Source organism: Achroia grisella, unplaced genomic scaffold, assembly GCF_030625045.1.
Source record: "Achroia grisella isolate CSIRO2021 unplaced genomic scaffold, CSIRO_AGI_Agris_v1 utg807, whole genome shotgun sequence".
Lineage (NCBI taxonomy): Eukaryota > Metazoa > Arthropoda > Insecta > Lepidoptera > Pyralidae > Achroia > Achroia grisella.
Window position 1 is genome coordinate 1,327,031 of NW_026713028.1, and position 22,913 is coordinate 1,349,943.

General features: G+C 32.6%; 2 protein-coding genes across 2 annotated transcripts in view; both read right to left on the reverse strand.

Annotated features, from left to right (window-relative positions):
* Positions 1 to 6,951, reverse strand: part of LOC131851774 (uncharacterized) — a 79,178-nt gene extending 72,227 nt beyond the window's left edge. The window contains exons 1-2 of the mRNA XM_059202323.1: positions 6,801 to 6,951; positions 265 to 320 (exon numbers count right to left, since the gene is read on the reverse strand). Of these exons, the coding sequence (XP_059058306.1) occupies positions 265 to 301 (37 nt within the window). The 5' untranslated portion in view covers positions 302 to 320; positions 6,801 to 6,951. The remainder of the gene's footprint in view (positions 1 to 264; positions 321 to 6,800) is intronic.
* Positions 6,952 to 13,070: 6,119 nt separating this feature from the next.
* LOC131851775 (uncharacterized) lies at positions 13,071 to 13,975 on the reverse strand. Its single transcript, XM_059202324.1, has one exon. It carries the CDS (start codon positions 13,845 to 13,847, stop codon positions 13,146 to 13,148), a length of 702 nt encoding a protein of 233 aa, XP_059058307.1. The 5' UTR covers positions 13,848 to 13,975; the 3' UTR covers positions 13,071 to 13,145.
* Positions 13,976 to 22,913: the final 8,938 nt, after the last annotated feature.

Below are 22,913 nucleotides of genomic sequence, written 5' to 3' on the forward strand. Positions count from 1 at the left end.
CGGCGTGCTACACCATTAGACCATCGAGGTCGTCAAAATGACCATATACTCGTAGATGTACACAAATCCATAAAAAGACAGTTATTAATATTAATTAACCTGTTTAATAGCTAGTAAAGCGTACAAGAAATTAAATAGTGGCTTATTCATGAATTGGTAATATGATATTAACATAATCTAATGTTGTATGCAATAAAAGCTATTAAGGTTTGAATAAATCATTGTTTAATTTGGCGTAAGTGCGTTAATTAATTAGGTACTTACCGTGTTCATCTTTGTAACGGCGGCATAAGGAAAACATTCTGCGCTTTGGATGACACCTGTTGGAAATGAAACAGAATTATGTATCTCTTTTTCTACTGGTTAATTTGTTCTGCCTAATATTATGGGCAGGAATTTCCACTTATATTGTAGGTAACGAGAGATATAGGTTGTAGACATTATATTGTAGATAGATACTTTACAAATAGTTATTGAAGAATATTTTGTCTGTCTGTTCGTCCTTGCAAATCTTTGAAACGGCTGCACCGCTTTTGACGGGACTTTCAGTCGCAGATTGCTAATTTAGTTGTTATTTTAAAAATTCTATTTATTTTAATACAACACCGACCTAACCGACCCAAAACAGATTGTCCTTAGCGCCATAACATTAGGAGAGCTGAAGTCAAAAAGTGGGCAGCAACTAAGAAGAATATGATTATTTTAATAGAAAGGTAAGTTCAATTCCATGCGGATGAAATTGCGGGAAACAGTTACATAGTATATATATATATATATTTAGAGATATCACTGATTGGCTACGAGTTTATTTGTATGATTGCTACGACATGCTACGTGGTTGTGTAGCAAGTTCTACGAGATACTTTAACTGTAGCTACTATAGATTATCCCAAAGAATTATTATGTTCTGTAAACATTCAAAAATCTATGCAATGTCGTTTAATACATACCATATATACAAAACGCATAAATAAAAACATAAGCATACAGCATATATAACGAAAATGTTTAGATAGATTCTACGCTTATATTAAAAATCCCTATTGTATACATTAAAACACCTTTTTTTATATCTAAAATAAAAAAAAAGTTTGTTAGACACGCTAAAACTCAAGAACTACTGGTTGATTAATGACTGATTAATTAATGGCTAAATATAAAAATATTTAGTACCTAGTTTAAAAATATTTGTAAAACTTCAAGGAACGCTTAAATAGTGAGAAAATATGAAGAATTGCATAGAAAATAGTAGATACAACAATTTTATTTTCCCATACAAACTGTTCGTAATTGTTAAAACCGTAAATTTGAAGAAAACCTTTTGACATATTATTTAATTCAAAGGCGGAACGCTGATCGCGGATTCAGTTAGTTCTGAATAAGTCTTTAATTCTTTGATCTATATTAAGTTACGTTATCAGATGTAATGGACTCTATTTTATTAAAGAAAATATATAGATTCGTAGTATTCAACCCGGGGCATATTGGTAGCTGTTTTGTAAGATCAAGCCCAAGAAAGGTAAGGAAATGAGTTCAACTGTGCTCCTCCAACGAACGTGTTTCTAGAAACTTATTGTTAGTTTTACCGAACCGATTCTTGAAACCAATCCTTCTTAAAAGGCCGACAACGTACTTGCAATTCCCCTGGTGCTGCGGGTGCTCATGAGCGGCGGTAATAATTTACCGTCAGGTGACAAACGAACTTGCAGCGCTCGTTTGTCCTCTAAACTAGAAAAAAAAATGCTATACCACCAGTCATCCAGATAATTATGTATCTTTTTCATATCAAACAATAAAGAAATTAAATATTCATTATCATTTTTTTTATAAAACCATATTTGCCCGAAATCCCGCTCTGTATAATCCAATTAAACTTCACAAAATTAATCTGTAACCGTTATTAATCACGCGACTACAACAGAATCCATTAGAATCTTTTTTATTAATTACTAGCTTCTAGTCCCATTTTTACTTGGGTATATATATATTTAATATAATAATTGTATTGAAAATGGGACAAAATCTTCACGCCTGACACCTTTGTCGTATGGAATGATTTTTTTAATTTTATTTTTTTCGAAATCCAATTGCGAATTATAAATAATAACAAATATTATGTTCTTAAAAATAATGTCAATTAAAGGTTTAAAGGGTAAAAAATATTTCATTTATATAGATACACGAATAATTTCTGTAAGTTACACAATACACAACCAACGAGAGGATTGCTGCAGTATTTAATTAAATTACGTACACAAAATTCATTTATCCCAAAATTTAGTTTAGTTAGATTTTAGTTTAGTTTTACTTCCTGTATGTAACAAGAAATAGCTGCTTGATAGCATTCATTTTCGTATTATGATAACTGTATGTTCTCATATGCCAATTTAATCATAAAAGAAGGGTGTTTATACATTTATAATAAAAAATCATAAATATTAAATTTATTTTTGAAGCCACAAAATAAGAGGAACATTAAAATGTTTGTTTATCTGTACCTTTGTACACGCAAATCACAGAAATGACATAAGCAATTTAAATGCAGTTTTAATGATATATAAAATATTCAATGATATATAGGAATGTAGTAAACACTAAATTTTGCCTCCAGCAAAATTTTGTGATTGCTGCATTCCTGTTCAAAAAACAAGATTTATATTTTTTTTTACATCCATTCTAATGCCACTGGATATAACTATAACTACACTTTAATTAATCATAACTCTCCAAATAGACTACTCCCGTTATTAATGAAAACGTACGTTTACAAAGCGTACTAATTCGCGCGCATAACTAGTATAGAATTATAAAGTAAGTAACAATATTTCAAAGAATGGAAGTGGAGGAAACAAATTAAATTAAAATAAACTTATATTGAATACTGAAAATGGTTTAGTGGCATTTTTGACAACCGAATTGGCGGGAATAAACGTCAATCTTGTAATTTGACGTCAATTCCCCTGGTCGTATCTCGACTAGTCTGGCGTGTACTCGGAATACTCATTTTAGTTCGCAGCTCCCTTGCGAATTAGTTCGTTCGTTCCCAACTCGAGTTAGATAAAGGTAGGCTGTACAACCCTACTAGTGTACTTGCCTGGGAGTACCCTTTTTCAAGCCAAAGGATCAAATTTACCCCAAATTTTATATGATTCCAGTTACAAAATGGTGGGCAAGTCAGTCATGTATTACATCTGCTGTATCTCATCGCAATGAGATCGCATCGCAAAAAATAATCATCATCATCATCATCATCATCTGCTTCTTCCTTATACCATTTATTTGGGGTCGGCGTAATATGTTTTTCGCTTCCATTCATCCCATATTTCATCGCATAAAATAATCATGCATTACAATATATTATTTGTATATATTACATATTTGTATAACTCATGACCGCAAATATCAATTTTGTTTTTTTTTTCAGACAGTCCTAGAGGACTGTATAAACGCTATAGATAGCGTTTATAGAACGAACTAAAGAGCAGAAGAATCGTGAAGTAGGTTGCGTTTTTTTTTTGAGAGCGCTATCCAATCTAGTTCGTTCGCGAACTACACAAGCCCTCTCTCGAGTATTACGACCAGATTACCAAGTGTATACTCCTCGGTCTAAAATGAATTATAAATTGCCAACATGGGCATATTACTTCGTTTATATATTTAAGATTTATTGACTAATAAATATTGTACAAAATGAGGACATAATAAGTACTACTGACAATTTCTACGAGTAAACCTTCGGGAAGTGCAGGAATATTCAAAGGCAGTTTAATTATAAAAATGAAAATAATTGGTACTAATATTATAAATTCGAACTGTTTGTTTGTCTGTCAGTTCACTTCTTAAGGACCTTTTATAGCAATAAACGGCTGAAGGATTTTAATGAAATTTAATATTAGGATATATTGTATCACGAGAATGGGAGCAAGCAGAGTTTTAGTTGAACAGTGTGATTAGGAATAGCAACCACTAGATAAAAGACATGAAAACTTAGTCCTCCGACAACCTGTAGGTTATCAGCAACCATTACCACTTACCATGAGATATACCAACTTATTTCACATTCTAATTATATAAAAAATATATGACAAATAAATATATATTATTTACATTATCAATTCTCATATAGAAACCATTATAAAATCCCAAAGAGTGTAGAGTTTCATCATCTCGACTGGATATATTCCTATTTTTGAAATAAACTAAACGCATAATATTGGTAGAGCTGATTGTACAATGGGAAACAAATATAACTAAAGATCATGCAATAAAAACAAACAAATATTACGAACTATTATAATAAACGAGTTTATGTGGTTAATTTATCGGTCGAAGTGGAAGCGAGAAGTATACCAGCGAAATCTCTCAACAATCTTCTAAAAGAACTTGTCCTGTATAGAACTGCAGTAAGTTCTATAGTAGAACGTGTATCTAAATCTGCTGTAGCAGGCTCCTACCAGATTTGGCTGGGCTGGTTGATAAACACCAGGGATGTTAAGGAGATCCGTAACCGTAACCGAAACTATCGGATATCCGATATAAAAAAATATCCGTAACCGTAACCGAATCCGAAATAAAAGTTTCGGATAATATCGGATAGGGGCGGAGCCTAATTGAGATACGTTATGTAACCATTATATTAGCTATTTGTGTTTTACTTTTGAAATTCCTTAAAAAATTATTACCCGTAACCGAAATTATCCGAAACTAACGGATAATACGAAACAATCTCATATCCGCATCCACATCCGTATCCGGTATAACAATCATTTCTATATCCAAAACCTATCCGTATCCGAAATTTCATATCCATAACATCTCTGATAAACACGAGTGGTGAAGGTGAGTGTTGACGTACATCGGCAAGGACCACCTTATGATGATGATGATGATGTAATCTCGCCCGTTTTAGGCCACTGCGGCTGTCATCAACTCCGGTTTTGCTGTTGATGTGCTCGCATGTGACTTATGTATCCAATTTTGTTGATAAAAATCCTTGCACATTGCGGGTATGAGAGCACAGTAGTGTAGTATAAGGGGCACCTTATACTATACCTGGAACTGCTTGGAGTTTCCCTCTCAGCCACACGATGGACCCGGCTCCCGGACGGTGAATACTCAGATGTTCGTCTCAATTTATTTAATATGTCATCGTCTCGGTTATTGAATATATCCAATTTTATTATCGAGCATAAACTAATACGATTTATGTCTGCGATCATAAACGGCAAATAGGTATAATTAAACTGAATTACATTGTAAAATTTACTGTTGCTACATGAAGTTCCTGATAAATTTCCTTTTCACATTTATGTAATTTTTTATTATTAACCGACTACAAAAAAGGAGGTCCTCAATTGTTCTGAATTTATATGTATGTTACGTCAGATCTGTATTCTACATGGACAGATTTTTTTAAATTTCTAACCTGGTGATTAACCTCTCTAAAATAAAATTATAATATAAAAAATACGCTTCATTTCAAAAAGAGCCAACAGCTGTATGTAGATATTTGACTAATTCTTTTTATGTTTGTAATTGGATAAAGTTTGTATGAAAGAAAATCTATTCTAATATTATAAAAATAAAGCAGATTTTGTTTTGAGGAAAGTAAACTCAGGAACCACTGCACCGATTTGAGAAATTTTGTCACTGTATGAAAGGCATAATACAAATACTAATAGGTATTAAAAAATTATAAAATCTGTGAGTTTATTAACTTTCAAAATTGTATGCCGAACGGACCTTAGTAATAGACGTGAAGATTTCATATGAACATAACCTTTGTAAAAACAACAATGCAGATAAAGTCGCGAATAAAACCTAGTAGTACCTATCATCGAAGAATATTCTTAAATTCTTATCCCACCAGCGGTAGCTATCTGATAAAGGGTGAACAACAAGGTCTCCATAGGTCGGAACTGCATGTCTAAATGTCTAGCAACACACCGTACCCCTAAATAAAAAAAAGACTAGGACGTACTGTATCTATATACACAAAAATTACAAACTCATGAGCACCCAAATGAAGCCAGGGCGCAACTATTGTTCGATAAAACGTATGATTATTAAAATTTTGATTTAAAATCTATTTATTACAAACATTTAAAGAATTCGTTAAATGATTGTCAGGCATTAACATCCGAAACGGCCTACAATATAGAATAAAATCGGTAGTCAGTGTTTAAGCTGAAAAGTATCATCAAAATCGGTAGAGTTGGCGAAGACAATACCTAATTTACAAAAGACTAATTGAAAGGGGTAATTACAACATTTTTAAACCGGTTGAAATACATTCCATTAAAATTGTGTGTTTAATAAAAAAATATTAAACACGAAAATGTAATGAAAACAGATCACAACTTCCATTTAAAATGTTTTAATATTATATAATGAGAAGCTTGCTTAATTAACTTTTAATAATATAATTTACAGTATGGTTTCATACTGAAATTTTCACTTTCATTCATTTATTTAATAAGTGTAATTATCTACATTTATCTATTATACTTTATAACTAAATAGTTACAATTATTTAATTACAGCTTTAAGTTAATATGTACATAATTACATTAAAACTTTTAATAGACAAATTATAGGAGTTTATTATTAATGTATTATAATAAATATACTGAAGAAATAATTTAGATATCACGTAAATAATAAACGGCGTAAGTCCTAAAATAAATTTCAATTTCTGAAAATGCTTTCGGCTACATCTCAAATAGGCCATAAATATATTTTCTCGTCCACTTAATAGGCGTCTAATACTAAATGTACTAGATATACATAATAATACTAACCTGGTAAACCCTACAGTCGCCGTCTGGCTGTGAAAAAGCGAAAACCCATTTTAGCGCCAAAAATTTAAGTGAAATGGAACGTATTTAAATATTTAAATACAGAATGCCACTGCACTATTTAAAAAAAGTTCACCACATGTGTGTGCCAGCATCGACATTGGTCATGAACGACAGCGACCGAGGTTGTATAGCGACTGCTGTCAGGCGCCGCCGGCTCGGGAGACTCCGCCTCAAGTCGGGATAACTCGGTTTTCAGTTCGTTTTCAGGACGAAAGGAGTCCATCAGCGTAGTAAATAATGCTCGTACAGTCGTACAGCGAGTTCTGATGCCTACTTCAGCGCCGGCATAAAAATGTAGACACGTTACCCATAAAAATGGAAACATTTACCTCACATTTATATGTTTTTAGATACTCCTAATATTGCCCAAAGAGTGTTAATACAGTTAATGTAATGGAATGTATACTTTTATATACAGTTTATGAGGAGTCTAAAATAGGTACAATTGTGATATACGTATATTAATTAATACCTCGATATATTATTTGATAATTATATAGCGATTAAAATATAGAGATGTATAATATGAAAGAAACCGTAACCGTCGCTTATAAACTTGAGTAGCATTACTGTTATCACAAGATCCTAATTAATATTGTGAATCTATACTAATACTATAAAGACAAAATTTGCTTGTTTGTTTGCATTGTCCTTCGAAAATGCTGGACCGCTTTGAAAAATTCTGATTAAAATTTAATCCTGCTTTAAGCCTGGTAATAGGCAACGTAATATTTTCAAAAACGTTAGGGATCCGTATGAAAGCTGCGATAAAATTAAAAATAAGCCAACTTGGGAACATACCAATAAAAATTTTATGTCGCATAACCTGTGGAAATTAATGATAACAGAGCATAATGATGTACTACAAATTGTAGTTCATATACATTTAGAGGATTGAGGAGAGATTTGACGTAGAGGACTTCGATATTGAAGAATGTGTCTGTTAATTCTTGCAATTTTGTTAAAAACCCGTGCAAAACCGGGGCGTGCTGCGAGTGCGAGTGGTAAAATAAGTTTCTTACGCTCGCACGCCTGAATGGCAAACCGAGGTAGATTCTGAACAAAGTTGTCTGTGTCTACCTTCCACCTCTCTCAACTATTTAATCAAGCTAGCATGTTGCCTTATTGAAAAGCTAATATATGTTAGAGAGGTAAGAAATGCCTTATGAATGGCAACGCATGACGGCCACTGCTGGCGTGACATCAAGACGCGATGTGACCACTTACCGTCAGATGGGCATACGAATTGTTTATGTCAACGGTAGTACGTAATTATACGATTAAAGCAGTTGGCATCTTGACCTCTCGTTTACTTTACACAGTTTTCATTTACAGTTTTGTATAAAATAGACTTCTCTACGAGCAATATCGCTAATAGTTAAACTTTATCTGAATGGACTCATCGTTCGGAATACAAATAAAATCAATGGTAAATTAAAAATAATAATAATCCTAAACAATTCACACAGCGCCATCTAGTCCCAAGCTTAGCTGAACTTGTGTCACAGCTGATACAAATACTTAAACATTTTTTTTTAAATACATAGATAACAGGCATAGATAATACTCAGACAAATACAAACAATGATACTCATGAATATTATTGTTTGCCACCTACGTGGTATAAAAAAATATATAAATTTCTGTACCGTGCGATGAATCGTACCCACGACCATCGAAAGTAAGGCGGGCGGTGTAAACAGCTAGACCACCGAGGTCGAAATTAAATTGACATTCTCAGCATTCTATTTCCTATACAGATCCATAATTAAGAATCAATTCTGTAAAAATTGCAGACTAATATCTCTAGATGGAATTATGTGAAAGCTAGATAAACGGACAAGCATACTGTTTTTACCGTGTACCGTCACGATTTTACGATTTTATTATACGTAATGGAGGAGAACCGGGTTTTCTCTTTATGTACATCATGTATATATACCACGGTTAATACTTTATCAAAGTTTCGACAGCTGCTACTCAGCAATTGGAACAGTTCTACCACAGATCAGATAATATTATATAGTTCTACGTTCAAATATCAACGGTGGCCAATACCGCATGTTAATGCTACCTATGTACATACATCTCGCATGCAGCTCCAATGGTGCTCTCAGTAGCGAATAGGGAACTATCTTTTACCAATAACACGGATATCATTTCTAGAAGCGTCTTGATTTGAAATAATACCTTTCAACAAAAACAAATTAGATAATTCGATTTCATTATTACGGACCAGCCAATAATTCATTGGCATTCTTAAAGTCCATCAGGTTTTGATATTTGAATAACTTTTTTATTTGTAAACCGATTGATATAAAACAAACACTAAATTATAAGTGTAGCTTACCAAAATACTTTACTAAACACTAGATATATATAGGATAAGCCATTCCTGTTATTAGTATGCACAAACGCACAGACAAATATATATTGTAACAATGTTTGTATAGAGATATGCTATGTAAGTATAGATAACTCAAAAACTAAAAAAATTGGTCAAATTTATATAAATTCGGAACATGAAATGCACCATTTTTAAAATAGAAAATAAAATAATCGGTTCACTCCGGAGCACCCCGCAATTTGTTTCCATCCGGTACTGTTTTTTATTGTGCGAGAATATTCCACAATGAACGATTTTGATAAGGTCAGTCCATCTAGTGAGCGACTCCGACAAAGTATTACATATTTTTATATGTACGCATAAATTTAGTCTGTCAAATAACGACTTTTCAAAGCAAACTGTAGAACAGCAAAAGTAATCCATAATCAAGAACGATTAAACAAAGTTCTCCTAAATGTAAATATAATAATAAATGCCATATCCAGTATAAAAGCAATACTTTGTGACAAACCAAACTTTCCAACGTCTCTCCTCTCAGAATCAATGCAAACAGTCCAATGAAAACTGAAATGAAAATTCATCCGTATATGTTTCAAAGGTAGGGAATTTGAAATCAATCTGAATTCAATTGAAGCGGAGGGCCGTTGATAATTGGTTTTTCAATTCTAATAGGTTCCGACTCAAAAAAGTTAAAAGGATATCTTAAATCGCAGTTTTGTTACGGTAGACATACTATAATAAGTGTGGAATTTGGTCTGTTTATTGGTTTTTTTAATACCTTTTTAATATTAAAGGACTGAACGGATCTGAATGAAAATTTGCGAGAATATAGATTGTGACACGAAGACGGACATTTCGGTATTTGCAATAATAATATTAATTATATAAAATCTTACTAATATATTAAACGCGAAAGTTTATTAGCATAGATGGATGGATGTTGTACCCTTTCACGCAAAACCTACTGAATGGATTTTGATGAAACTTTACAGTAATATAGCTTATACATCAAAACAACATATATGTTACTAACCTTATCCGAGCACAGCTAGTATACTATATATTACAGTTTATTTTTTTTAGATAAATAATTTTTATCAGTCTTTACTAGAATAAGATCTAGATTTACTTACTTAATTTAAGCATTACCTATGAATATTTATATATTATTGAATTTAATATAATAATGAAACATGTCATATATTATTGAGTTCTCATAGTACGAGACAACAAGTTCTGCTAAGTTTGGGAGAAAAGTTTGTTTCTGAGCCTGAAACATTCCTACCCCGCCGGTCTTACCGCAAGACACACACTTAATCCTACAAGCGACGATAATTACTGGAAGTTTTGTGTAACTCCCCTGGTCTACAATGGTCTTTTGTCAATTTGAGTCGAGAAATAACAATGCATCTTACAATTACAGTATATGTTTTAGTTTATAAGAAGGTATGAAATTGATAATTGGAACTTCCAAACAACTTGCTTTGTATTCTGTTTTAGTAAGGGGCAAATGTGGCAGTGTAATAATACAGTATAAAATTCGTAAGAAAAAAGTACTAATTTACCCTTTATGTATTTTCTTAAAAAACTCTTTTATTTATTACCACATATTTAACAACATATTGTTTATGTATTTCATTCTAATTCCTCCAACTGTTTATTACAGACAATAAAGAGATAAACAGACAGTTTAGGGGGGAAAGGAGATTGTTAGTAATGTGGACTGATGACCCCATTGCTATTAATACACAGATTAGCATCCACGCGGTTCCCTCTGGAGACTATCATGATAAATTTGACATCATGTTCATCTTATCATCCTCCACTAGAGTCCCTCAAGCGTCGTCAGCATTCCATTAACATCCATTAAAAATAAACAGACAATTTTGGCCTCGTCGCGATTTTACTTCTATTATATACATAATAGCAGTAAAATCGTGACGAGGTATAACTACTGATTATTATATACATAATCAAGTCATTTGACTACATGATTAGATAGACTATGTATGTAGTAAAATCGTAAGTATTCAATGTATTCAATAATAAAATGTGTTTACAAAATTGACATATTGGGTACACCTACTATATCTGATATTATATTAGTCGAGTAAGGGTAATTGCTGAGTGAATTATTGCTCAGCCCACAAGTTTTAAATATATTGAAAACTATTGACAAAATATTTCGCTGTAAAATTTAGGCGTTAAATAAATAAACTTCTATGATAGAGTTATTATGACACTTTGCAACTACAAGTTATGTCCAAGTTTCTAATACATACTAAGATTATTAAGATCATTATTTATCGTATTATAAATTGCGTAGGAATTATAAGAATACTAGATTTTGCCCGCGGCTTCGCTCGCGTTAATTTATCCCCTTAGGGGTGGAATTTATAAAAATCGTTTCTTAGGGGATGCCTACGTCATAGTAGCATGTAAAGTCTCAGCCCGATAGGTTTAAAATTGACAAAGTTTCATACAAACTTTCATCCCCTATTTTATCCCCTTGGGGGTAGAATTAATCAAAATTCTTTCTTAGCGGATGCCTACATCGTAACATCTACTTGCATGCCAAATTTCAGCCCGATCCGTCCAGTGGTTTTGGGTTGTGCGTTTATAAATCACTATGTCAGTCACCTTTGATTTCTATATATTTAGATTTGCTTCCTTGAATATCTCCCTACATAGAATCAATTAGTTTCCTTCAATTTTATTTCATACCTACTTATACTTATACTATATCTCAAAAACTCAGTATACCTAAAGCCTGGATTCTGCTCCAATTCCAGTATTCATGCTCTGTAAGTTTGCTTACAATCCGTTAAATACTAAGTAGAGCTGAAAAGTAACCACAAATATACTATAATAACGAGTAGTTACTAGTTACTAATACAATTAAGTATTATAGTAACGTTGCGTTACTTATTACTTATGATTAACTCGCCACTTGAATCTAAAATCGTACCGTTATCCGCACTTTAGCCTGGCATTTGATTACCATAGTATAGCACGTGTAGAGTCGAGTAGCCAGCTAAATTCTTTCAGAAATACTAAAGCATCATTTCTTCGCGGTCTTCTCAGCGTGCTATAGTAACTACGGTAATAACGTTACTGAACGTCATTATAAATAACATGCTAGTTACTCAGTATTCGATATAAAATAGTTTGCAACATCTCTATTTAATAGTAGAGACGAGTCTCGCGCGGTCTAGTCGGGCCATAGCAGGCACTGCCATGACCGGGTAAACGGGCTGTGACCGCGTGACCCGGTCATGGCCTGACCCGGTTACCGAGTATGCACCGCCCGGGATCTCTCCACTTGCATTCCTTGATTGATTCTGTGGGATATTAGTAGCTTTCTACACGCTTAGTAGGTACTTATTGTAACAAGTTCTTTGGATTACATATTTTTTTTAGATTTTTTTTAAGTATTTGGTACGATCAGTATGACTAATATTTCTGATATACATATATTAGAGAGAACTAGATCTAGGAATAATGTATACACCTTCACGACTGTTATCCCAGATGGGGTAATCAGAGATTGTATCAATATCAACTATCGACATCATGGTGAACGCAACACTTGACATGCTCACATTTCACTGAGTATATTTCAATATAACGTGACTGAGGATGTCTGTCGGATTAGTTGTTGGGTTTGTTATATTTGTGATAGCTATTTTATTAAATAAACATTAGAAATAGCTATATTAATTTTGAACAGTTAATATGAAATTTTCATTGAAAAGTAAAAATATTTTATCTATTTTTTAAATAAAGTTAAGGACGAGCCCAATTATGGCTACAAAAATACTTACGGATCGACAAAAGAATTTTGTAAAAGTAAAATAATAAATTAATTAATTAATCCAAATGTATTCTTTACTGTACAAAACAACTTACTTTACATACAAATGTACTTGCGATAAACTTCAGTAACGTTTTTCAAAGGAATCTTTATTATCTTTAAGTGCTGTACTATCAAGAGTCATTGTGCCATCGAGCAAATTTGCGAATTTCACTCGACAATCCCTCTGTAGCACCATTTTAAACTCATCGTACTCGTGATCGGAGCTTAAAGTGAAGTTTTCTGCTATATTTGTATAAGAAATACCTTTTACAACAAATTTAATAATTCTTTTCAAACTAATCAACTCCCTTTTAAATTTCTTTACAAGATTCGTTTTATATTCCAATAACGTTTTGAATTTCTCGTTTTCTAGCTGAGCGTTCAAATATCTTGAGCGTATCTCAATTTCTCTACCATTAGCTTCATCCAATTGTTTTTTCATCAGAGAAATAATGGTTTTAAAATCATCCCTAGACTCTGCTAATGTTGAATTTGATTTAATTAATTCCCTAGCTAATTTTTCGTTGATTTCTCTAAGGGTTGTAATATTTGTATGATCCGTGGGAGTGTTGACACTGGACTTGTTTGTCGTTTGCTTTTTGTTAATTCTGTCTGCTACTTCTTTAACTAACACCTCAACAGCTGTTGTGTTATTTCTAAAAACTTCATACGATGTACCAGGTTTTACTTCTATATTGTATTTTTTGTGTTCGTCGTTATTGGCAGATGTACTTAAAATCCTTGTACTAGACAATTTCGGGTGTCCTGGTAAATCATTAGCCATAATTTAGTACAAGTATATTTGTATTATTTACTGTAATTTGTTTATTCTTATATCCATCAATTTAAAAAATAGCTAAATAAAATAATAGTTTTTTTCTGATTTTGTGAATTTTTGACTCAACAGCTAGACATTATTTAGACATACGTCAAATAAAGAGAAGACAAAACCGAACCAAAAAAAAAAAGAGAAGACAGAAGAGAATAAAAAAAGTAATTGACAATTTATTCAGTTAAAAAAAATATATTAGATATCTTGTAAATATGTAGTACGGATCTAAAGGTAGTTATAATTTTATATATATACGTATTAGAACATTCAATCTCGTATTCAATTATAATAATCTATTCTTTCTGTAGCAGATTATTTATGCACATGCCAGCAATATTTACACATTAAATAATTATAAAGAAGATTGTATCTATGAATAAAAACCGTTGTGCTGACTGATTGAATTAGCAACCTACGGTCCGTCATTATATTTTTAATGAAATTTACTATATTTTATAATAATAGTAACAAACCCAGGAGAATTATAGACCACGCCGTATAATCCCAAGCTAGACAGAGCTATGGATACTACACACAATATTTATTTTATATTGATAAAATAAATATTTAAGTATGAATATTCATGAGTATGATTGTCGGAGTACTTAATACGTATATTATGTATTGACATCATATACCTATTAATCACTCAAATATTTATACTCATGAATACTTGCATCGGCATAAATGTTTGCATCGGGCGAGAAATCGAATCCACGATCATGGAAAATAAAGCGGTATGCTAAACCGCTGGACTACTAAGGCCATCAAATCTATGATATATATGTTAATAAAAGTCGATTTTTATGAAACTTTGACAATGCGTTTAGCTAAACGTACTATTATAACGTTTAGGAAATTAAAACTTATAAACATTTTAATTACATTTGTAGATAGTTAAGTTACGTACAGTAATAAAAAAAAACACATTTATAAATACAAAAATAAAAAAAAATGTATAAAAATTCCCGCAGTATTTTCTGACATGCGACATACTAATATTTACATATATTTATAAATGGACTATTTGTATTCTAACAGAAAATAAATATGTTATAACAATAAATAAATGAATATAAAACAATTATAAGAAATTGAAATGTAATTAAATTATATTACGTAATGTTGACTGTTGCCATATACCTCATATGTACCAACTTGCATTCAAACTGGCAACAAGAATCCAAGGTTCTTGTTATATGAACAAACAAACTTATACACCACATTAAGTATAATATTAAATTACAATCAAACTTAAGAAAATAAATTATATAATAAAAACATATAATCTATACATAACTATACATTTAATGACTATCTATACATATAAATAAAATTGGAGTGTCTGGTTGTAATATTGAAGTAACCATTTTTTCCAATTTTTGTCTTTCTGTCTGTCTGTTTGTTCCGGCTAATCTCTAATGGCTGAAATTATTTTGACGGACTTTTTTGGAAGGTAGCTGATATAATAAGGAGTAACTTAGGCTACTTGTATTTTAGAAAAAATATTTTAGTTTAGATAAATAGAATTTGATTGTGTTGGAGAATTACTGTTTAGCCAATAAAGTAGTAATTCTGCACAAAAGACTAGCACAATCAACACAGAATACATTGGGACTAAATGGTTGTTACTATCGGAGTTCCGGTGGACTGACACTCGATCCCGCGACTCCGGCAATAGGCGCTTCGTTGGGTTACTTTGTAGTATTTAGTGAGTAAGAGTCTCACAGTACTCGTTTGTCTCCCCCGGGGTGCGCAGGTCTCCATAAGATATCTTCCCTAGGCCTTAGTGGTTGGAACACCATATTATATAAATTCACTGACGTATCTCACAATTCACACCGAATATTGCTTATAAAAAATGCTAATATGATTTGAAATTTGTATAAAGATGAAAGTAAATAAATACATCGTAAGCTTATATTAATACCTAGATTAGAGAGAGCTAAACACTGGATACCTACTTATACTTTTAATATAATGAACAGCTATATCTATATAAACATTTGTAATATATTTACTTTTAGTTATCTATCTGTGCCTCATGAAATTTTTAGGCGAGTGGATTTAACGGTCTATTAATAAGATATCAAAGTGATTTGAATCAAAGACTCTCCTGGACCTTTTCATTCGGCTAGAGATCTTAACGAAATTAGCAGAAAACCCAGTCAAATATTATAGATAGGTAGTTATATAGGTCCGATAATATAATGTACGTTGTATCTAATTTTGTTTGTAAACCAATTTTGCGGAAAAGGATTTTATTTCGACTGTGTTATATATTTTACAACACACTTGCTCGTAAAGTGGATCTATCTTCACCGGTTTTCGATATATAAAGAAGATCATAATACCCGCGTGCGTTATAAACACAAATAGTGAAGTTATATTTCAACCGTACTATTTGCTAATTTTTTTTTCAAATTTCGAGTTGTACTGCGCTCTGCTCCAGCCACTAGGTAGCGCGCTAATTCAAAAAGGTACAACGCCGCGGCGGCAGTAAAGCAACAGTGTGCATCACAGTTTTATGGTTCAGTTTATTTAAAATCAAGTGTGTTATAAAACGTCGTCGACATTGGCATACATCAAGCGATACATTTAGTTGTAATATGTCATCATTTTGTGACTTAAATAAAATTGTTGTTACTAAACGAAGTCTATTATCTATAGCTCAAAAAATTTATGATCCTATTGGTTTTACATCAGCTGTTACATTAATACCTCGACTTATCCTTCAGGAGACATGGTGTCGTAATTTGGAATGGGACAGTCCTCTGCCTAGTGATTTAAATGAAAAATTTGAATTATGGTGTACAAGTTTATACCAACTTAAACATTGTAAGATTCCTAGGCGACTTCCAGAAGGTCCATTTTCTGAATGTATATTACAATTACATATGTTTTGTGACGCCAGCAGTAATGCATACGCTGCATGCATATTCTTAAGGTCTGACTATAAAGGCAAAATAACAATACGATTGATTTCAGCGAAATCAAGAATTGCACCTCCTAAAAAACCATCTATTCCACGTTTAGAACTGTTAGCTGCATTAATTGGATCAAGATTATTGGCAGAGTCACGTAGAGATTTGAAATTAGAATGTGAGGAATATTGCTGGACTGATTCAAATGTAGCATTGTGCTGGATTAAAAAGGAACTACAATGGAATACGTTTGTAGGTAACAGAGTTAGAGAAATACGGAAGAATACTGATGTTAATAATTGGTTTCATATTCTAGGAAATTCTAATTGGGCTGACTTACCATCACGAGGATGTGATGCTGCAATTCTATTGACTTCTGGTTGGCTGGAAGGTCCGCAATGGCTGAAATCGGAAAATAATAAATGGATAAACTTACCTGTTACCGTAGATAATGAAGAAGTAAACCGCGAGCTGAAAAAATCAACAATTTGTAGTACTAACATATGTTCAGAAGAAATATTAACAAATAAATGGTTTTCCTACTTTTCTAAGTATAACAAAAATATAAGGATGATGGCATGGATGCTTAGATTTTTATACAACACTCGAAATGAAACAAAGTTAAAGGGAGATTTAAGTTATATAGAATATGAGGAAAGCGAAAGAAGAATCTTCAAGCTTATTCAAGTAGAAAGTAAAGAATTTATTAAAAGTAAAATTAAGGGAATAAGTAATTTTTATGACAAGAATAATTTAATAAGAACAAAAACAAAGCTTTTACTTACCGACTTTCCAGAAAGCACGAAGTATCCAGTTATACTACCAGCGAGGAATATTTTAATACATAGACTGGTGGAACAAAGACACGCTCTGTTGCAACACGCTGGATTAAATACCGTGTTAGCTGATTTACGCAGTAAGTACTGGATTATAGATGCTAGACAATTAGTAAAGGCAATAATTTCACGTTGCTGTGTATGTAAACGCTACAGAGCCAAACATGTACAGGTATCGACTGCTCCATTACCTGTAGAGCGTACACGTTGTTCTGCTCCTTTTGAAATTACTGGTGTAGATTTAGCTGGACCACTGTTTTTACGCGATGGACAAAAGTGCTGGATCGTATTGTGTACATGTGCAGTCTACAGAGCTGTACATTTAGAAGCAACCAGATCACTCTCGACTGAAGCATTTATGATGACCTTTCGTCGGTTCATAGCTCGACGAGGAAGAGTCAGCATTATGATGAGTGACAATGGTACAAATTTTGTCGGAACAAAAAATTTACTATCAGAAATAGACTGGACAAAAGTTGAACAAGATTCTGTTATACAGGGTATAAAATGGAAACTCAATGCACCTACTGCTGCGTGGTGGGGTGGATTTTGGGAACGGTTAATTCGAATTTTGAAGGATTTATTGAAAAGAGTATTAGGCAAGTCATCTGTGACATATGAAGAGCTTCAAACTATACTTTGTGATTGTGAAGCGACGTTAAATGGACGGCCTTTAACTTATATCGAAGATGAGAAAAGTAATTCGTTAGAACCATTAAAACCCATACACTTTTTACAACCCATACTACAATCTGATGTCACAGATTTAGACGAATTAGACAGAAATAGTTTAAATAAAAGATTGAGATTTATACAAAAATTAAGAGAAGATTTCCGACAAAGGTTTAAAACGGAATATTTGACGACATTGGGTTAGAAAGGTAAAGAAAAGACAAATGATTTGAAAATAGGTGACGTTGTATTGATCGAGACTGATGAAAAAAGGATTAAATGGCCATTAGGTGTGGTGACAAATATTTTCACAGGTCGAGATCAAGTTTGTAGAACGGCTCAACTAAAAACTTCAACGGGGTTGAAAATACGACCTTTCCAAAAACTATATCAATTAGAAGTTAGTGGTCCTTCGGTAGTATTGTCTCGTCCAAGGTCGGAGAATGGTGATAGTAATATAGAGGTATCGAGGTCGGTAAATAGTGTTGTTCCCATTTCCACACAGGTTGGGCAGACTACTCGTACGGGTCGACACATAAAGATTCCAAGTAGGTATTTGTTTTAAATGTTTAAATATGTTTTTTTTATTATTGTTTAAATATTTTAAATTTGCATACACACATTATTGACATATACGTATACTCAGCCACATATACTAGTACTTATAATTATTGTGAATTTTATGAATTGTTTTTAAACTGTTGTAGTTCTACAGTTAGAATACATATTTGATTAATTAATTATCTTCTGGTGTGGAGGATGTTAATAACTCTTTAGTTTGTATAAAGAAAATATTAATTTGAAAATTGTACATTCCTTGTCATCCTTAGAACAATAGAAAATAAAGACTGTAAATTTAGACTTCATCGAGAAATATAATTGTGATATAATATTTTACTTTCCTCTTTTATTGATGCCCTATCTACGAACCTAACAATTCAATATCTATTATTATATATATATTGGGTTTGCTGTACTGCCCAATACGTCGTATGATATACGTGCGTATTGAACACACTCGACTCTAATACGCCTTCGCCTCTGGCTCAGGCTGAAAATTCCCCTTCAAGTGTTACAACCATCATAACGCACTCATATCGTAATATACTACTATAATTTAACGATAATTATAAAACTTAATGTTATAGATTTTTGTACCTTTTAACTTTTTTTATAAATCAACATGTTATGTGAATTATACAAGAATAATGTATATATCAGTGCAGAATTTGGGCTAAATTATGCAACACTGTTACTAATAATTCTTGTTTATAAAAGTTTCAAATCTACAATCTCACAGTTGTAGATCGTTAATTTATCGATTCGTACAACTATGTAATATTCTTATCTGTGGTACCACATAGCTTGCATTCGCAACTCTCAAATAATTCATGGGCACCATCAATCTATCTACATGCCACAAGGCAAGAGGGTAAGTAGATAGGTTAGTAGACCCTATATTTGGGGGCGTTCTATGACAATGTAATGTTTATATTATCGTCTAATAATATTTTTAATTTTCAGTGAGAAACTAATACACCAAGGTTTATCCCCCCTCGATGTTTTGAAATTCATATCACGCATATACACGAAATTCATATCACGAAGTTACAATATATCTAAAACCAATATAAAATAGACTAGTATAACTCTATTACATATTTGCCGATGTAAAATATAATATATATATAGATTTGTTTATGCACTCGTAACCCCATTCTGAGAGTACGTGCAGCGACCTACTTTCGTAACCTCGCTGAGACTCACAATACCTAGGTACGAATGAAGCAGATACCTAACTAGACCTAGATAGCAACGGACCCCGTTGCTATCACATATATTTTATGTTGTTGTATTGTATCATCGTGATAAATTACTAGTGAAGTCGCTATCAAATTCATCACGATGATTTCCAGAGGGGAACCGGAGGTCAAGCTAACATTTTATTTATTTATTAATAGTACATTGCTAGCAAATGGGGTCAGCGACCCCATTTTTTTTATGGATGACCAGCTGTACCCGCGGTTGCACTCGCGTCATATTTATAGCCTATAGGTTTCTCTGATGTATAAGCTATATTACTGTAAAGTTTCATCAAAATCCATTCAGTAGTTTTTTGCATGACAGAGTAACAAACATCCAAACCAAAACATACTCACAAACTTTCGCGTTTATAATATTAGTAAGATAACGGAATGATGCACCCGCCTGCGCTAATGGCTTACGCTAACGGGGCACGGGGAGTAGGGGATAATAAAATGAAGTACAAGTCAAGTACGTTAGCCCATCTTTGCAAATGTAGTAGCGACCCCATTTTTAGCAATATACCAGGTTGATCTTCACACCGTACCTGGAAACCACTGAGCTTATTTCCAGGTAAATTCGGTACGACCCGGAGGACTCGTAAATGCTTCGTAACTTTTAATTTTATTCTCTTATCTGACTTTTCGAATCAACTTACAAAGCAAGCTGTTAGACGGTTGTATACGTAAGACTGAGTTACGACTTTGTACAAAGTCTCAGTTAGCTATTTCTGATAGTGACGAAAGTACAAATTAAATGTAAACGTGTATAGTTAGGCGTCAAGAAAATTACTTAACTCACTTTTGTTCCGATACTATTTTTCCTAGAAGTTACAAACATCTACCAAAGTCCAAAGAGGATAAACACATACGAATACAAAAGACACGATGAAATCCACGGGATTTAAAATTTTTAAGTATTATAAAAATAGTATAAAATTTTTAAGTAGCGAGCGTGTTGTTCATGGAGAGTGTGATTAATTTAAATGATAAAAACTTCTCAAGATTTCTCGTAATTACTGACGGTCTGTATAAACGCGATAGCTTTCTCTAAACTTCATAGCCGTCACATTACAGTTTGAAGAGGGTTACCCTCTTCAAAATTAAAAAAAATAGTTGTTTGCACATGTTAGTAATTACAAGGGCTGACTAAAGTTGACTGAATTAATCTCACTTTCATCCATTACTGGTGTCCCCAACAATTACCGTATTTCTATTCCATACTCATCTATACATATAAATAAAATCCGAATGTCTGTTTGTAATATTGAAATAACCGTTTTTACTACATACATATGAATATAAATAAGGTATAAACACCAAAATAACATTTTTTACAATTTTTGTCTGTCTGTCTGTTTGTTCCGACTAATCTCTGAAATGGTTGGACCGATTTTGACGGGACTTTTATTGGCAGGTAGCTAATATAATAAGAAGTAACTTAGGCTACTTTTATTTTAGAAAATGAACGTTAAATTCCACGCGGACGAAATCGCGGGTACAGCTAGTTCAACAGTAAACCTATAAAAGGAGGTGATTTTTCAAGTAATATAGACATCTCTTTCACTGGTCACCCCTACTGCTATCACTGTACTTTATCAGGTCGACCTTCACATACTCCCCCAAAAATATCGTAGTTGAATTGGTTACGACAGGCTAACTGACCTGACTTCACGATCCTTCCATCTTCCTCCGCTCTTGCGTCGCTAGCATATATGTACTTACTGTTAGTGCAGACTGGGCAACCAATCTATATTTAAACACCAAAAAAATACTTTGCCTCACCGGCAACAATTTTATTTCAATTTGGTGCCGGTCAGACTACAAATATTTAAAATTCACATTTTTGTTGTCTTGATAAATGTTGAAATATAGGTAACTTTTCATTTGTACTGTATAATATCAATAATAGTACCTATATTCTGTAAATTCATTACGGTGATGGAATCACGGATATGAACTCAAATGATGGCGAGAAATGTGTATAACCTCGTCCCTGTTAGATTCAAAGACAACCAGCGAAATCGTTCAAAGCCTCGACTGTTGTCTCCTGCTGGGATGAAAGCCGTCCTGATAGAATAGTGTTGTTTGGCTCACCTGTCATACTCATGAACCGATGACTTATAGAATTGTTATTGTCGATTTTTATTTAGATTGATATAAACGTAAGTTATACTATGTAATATTATGTTATCTGTGGTTATACACATTTTTTTGTAATCATATTAATTCGATTTTTGAACAACTGACAAGAAAACAGCCCAGTTCCATTCCATGCCATTATTTCTAAGCTCTAATTATATTTAAAGATGAGTTTGTGTTGGCACATCACTACTCGCTCGATCGCCACTTTTATATGAAAATAAATATTGTCAAAAAACTTGTACTAATGACTTGTATCTCACATAATATTATATATACAAAATAAACTATTTCTTCAATACAAGTCGTTTTTCCTTCGATCAAGCATGTCAGTTTGAAATTAATTTTATTAACAAGGACGTTGTGATTTCATGTGAATAGAATGACAGCCTCATCATCTGACATAGGTTGGCATGAAATCGATCAATCACTTTTTAAAGACCGCGTCAATTTGCATGTTTATTCTTAATTTTCTCTTATCTTCTATCCTCTATATCTATATCTATATATAGAAGAAACGCTTCTATAGATCAAGTACTTGCCTAATACATCAAAAAGTTTTAGGCATACACTTATTTATGTTTATAACAAACTACAAGAAATAAAATAACATATAATAGCATTCAATAATGTTTTATTGCA

Coding starts and splice junctions, on each gene's coding strand:
- LOC131851775 (XM_059202324.1), bottom strand. CDS start 13,847: ATGGCTAATGATTTACCAGGACACCCGAAATTGTCTAGTACAAGGATT.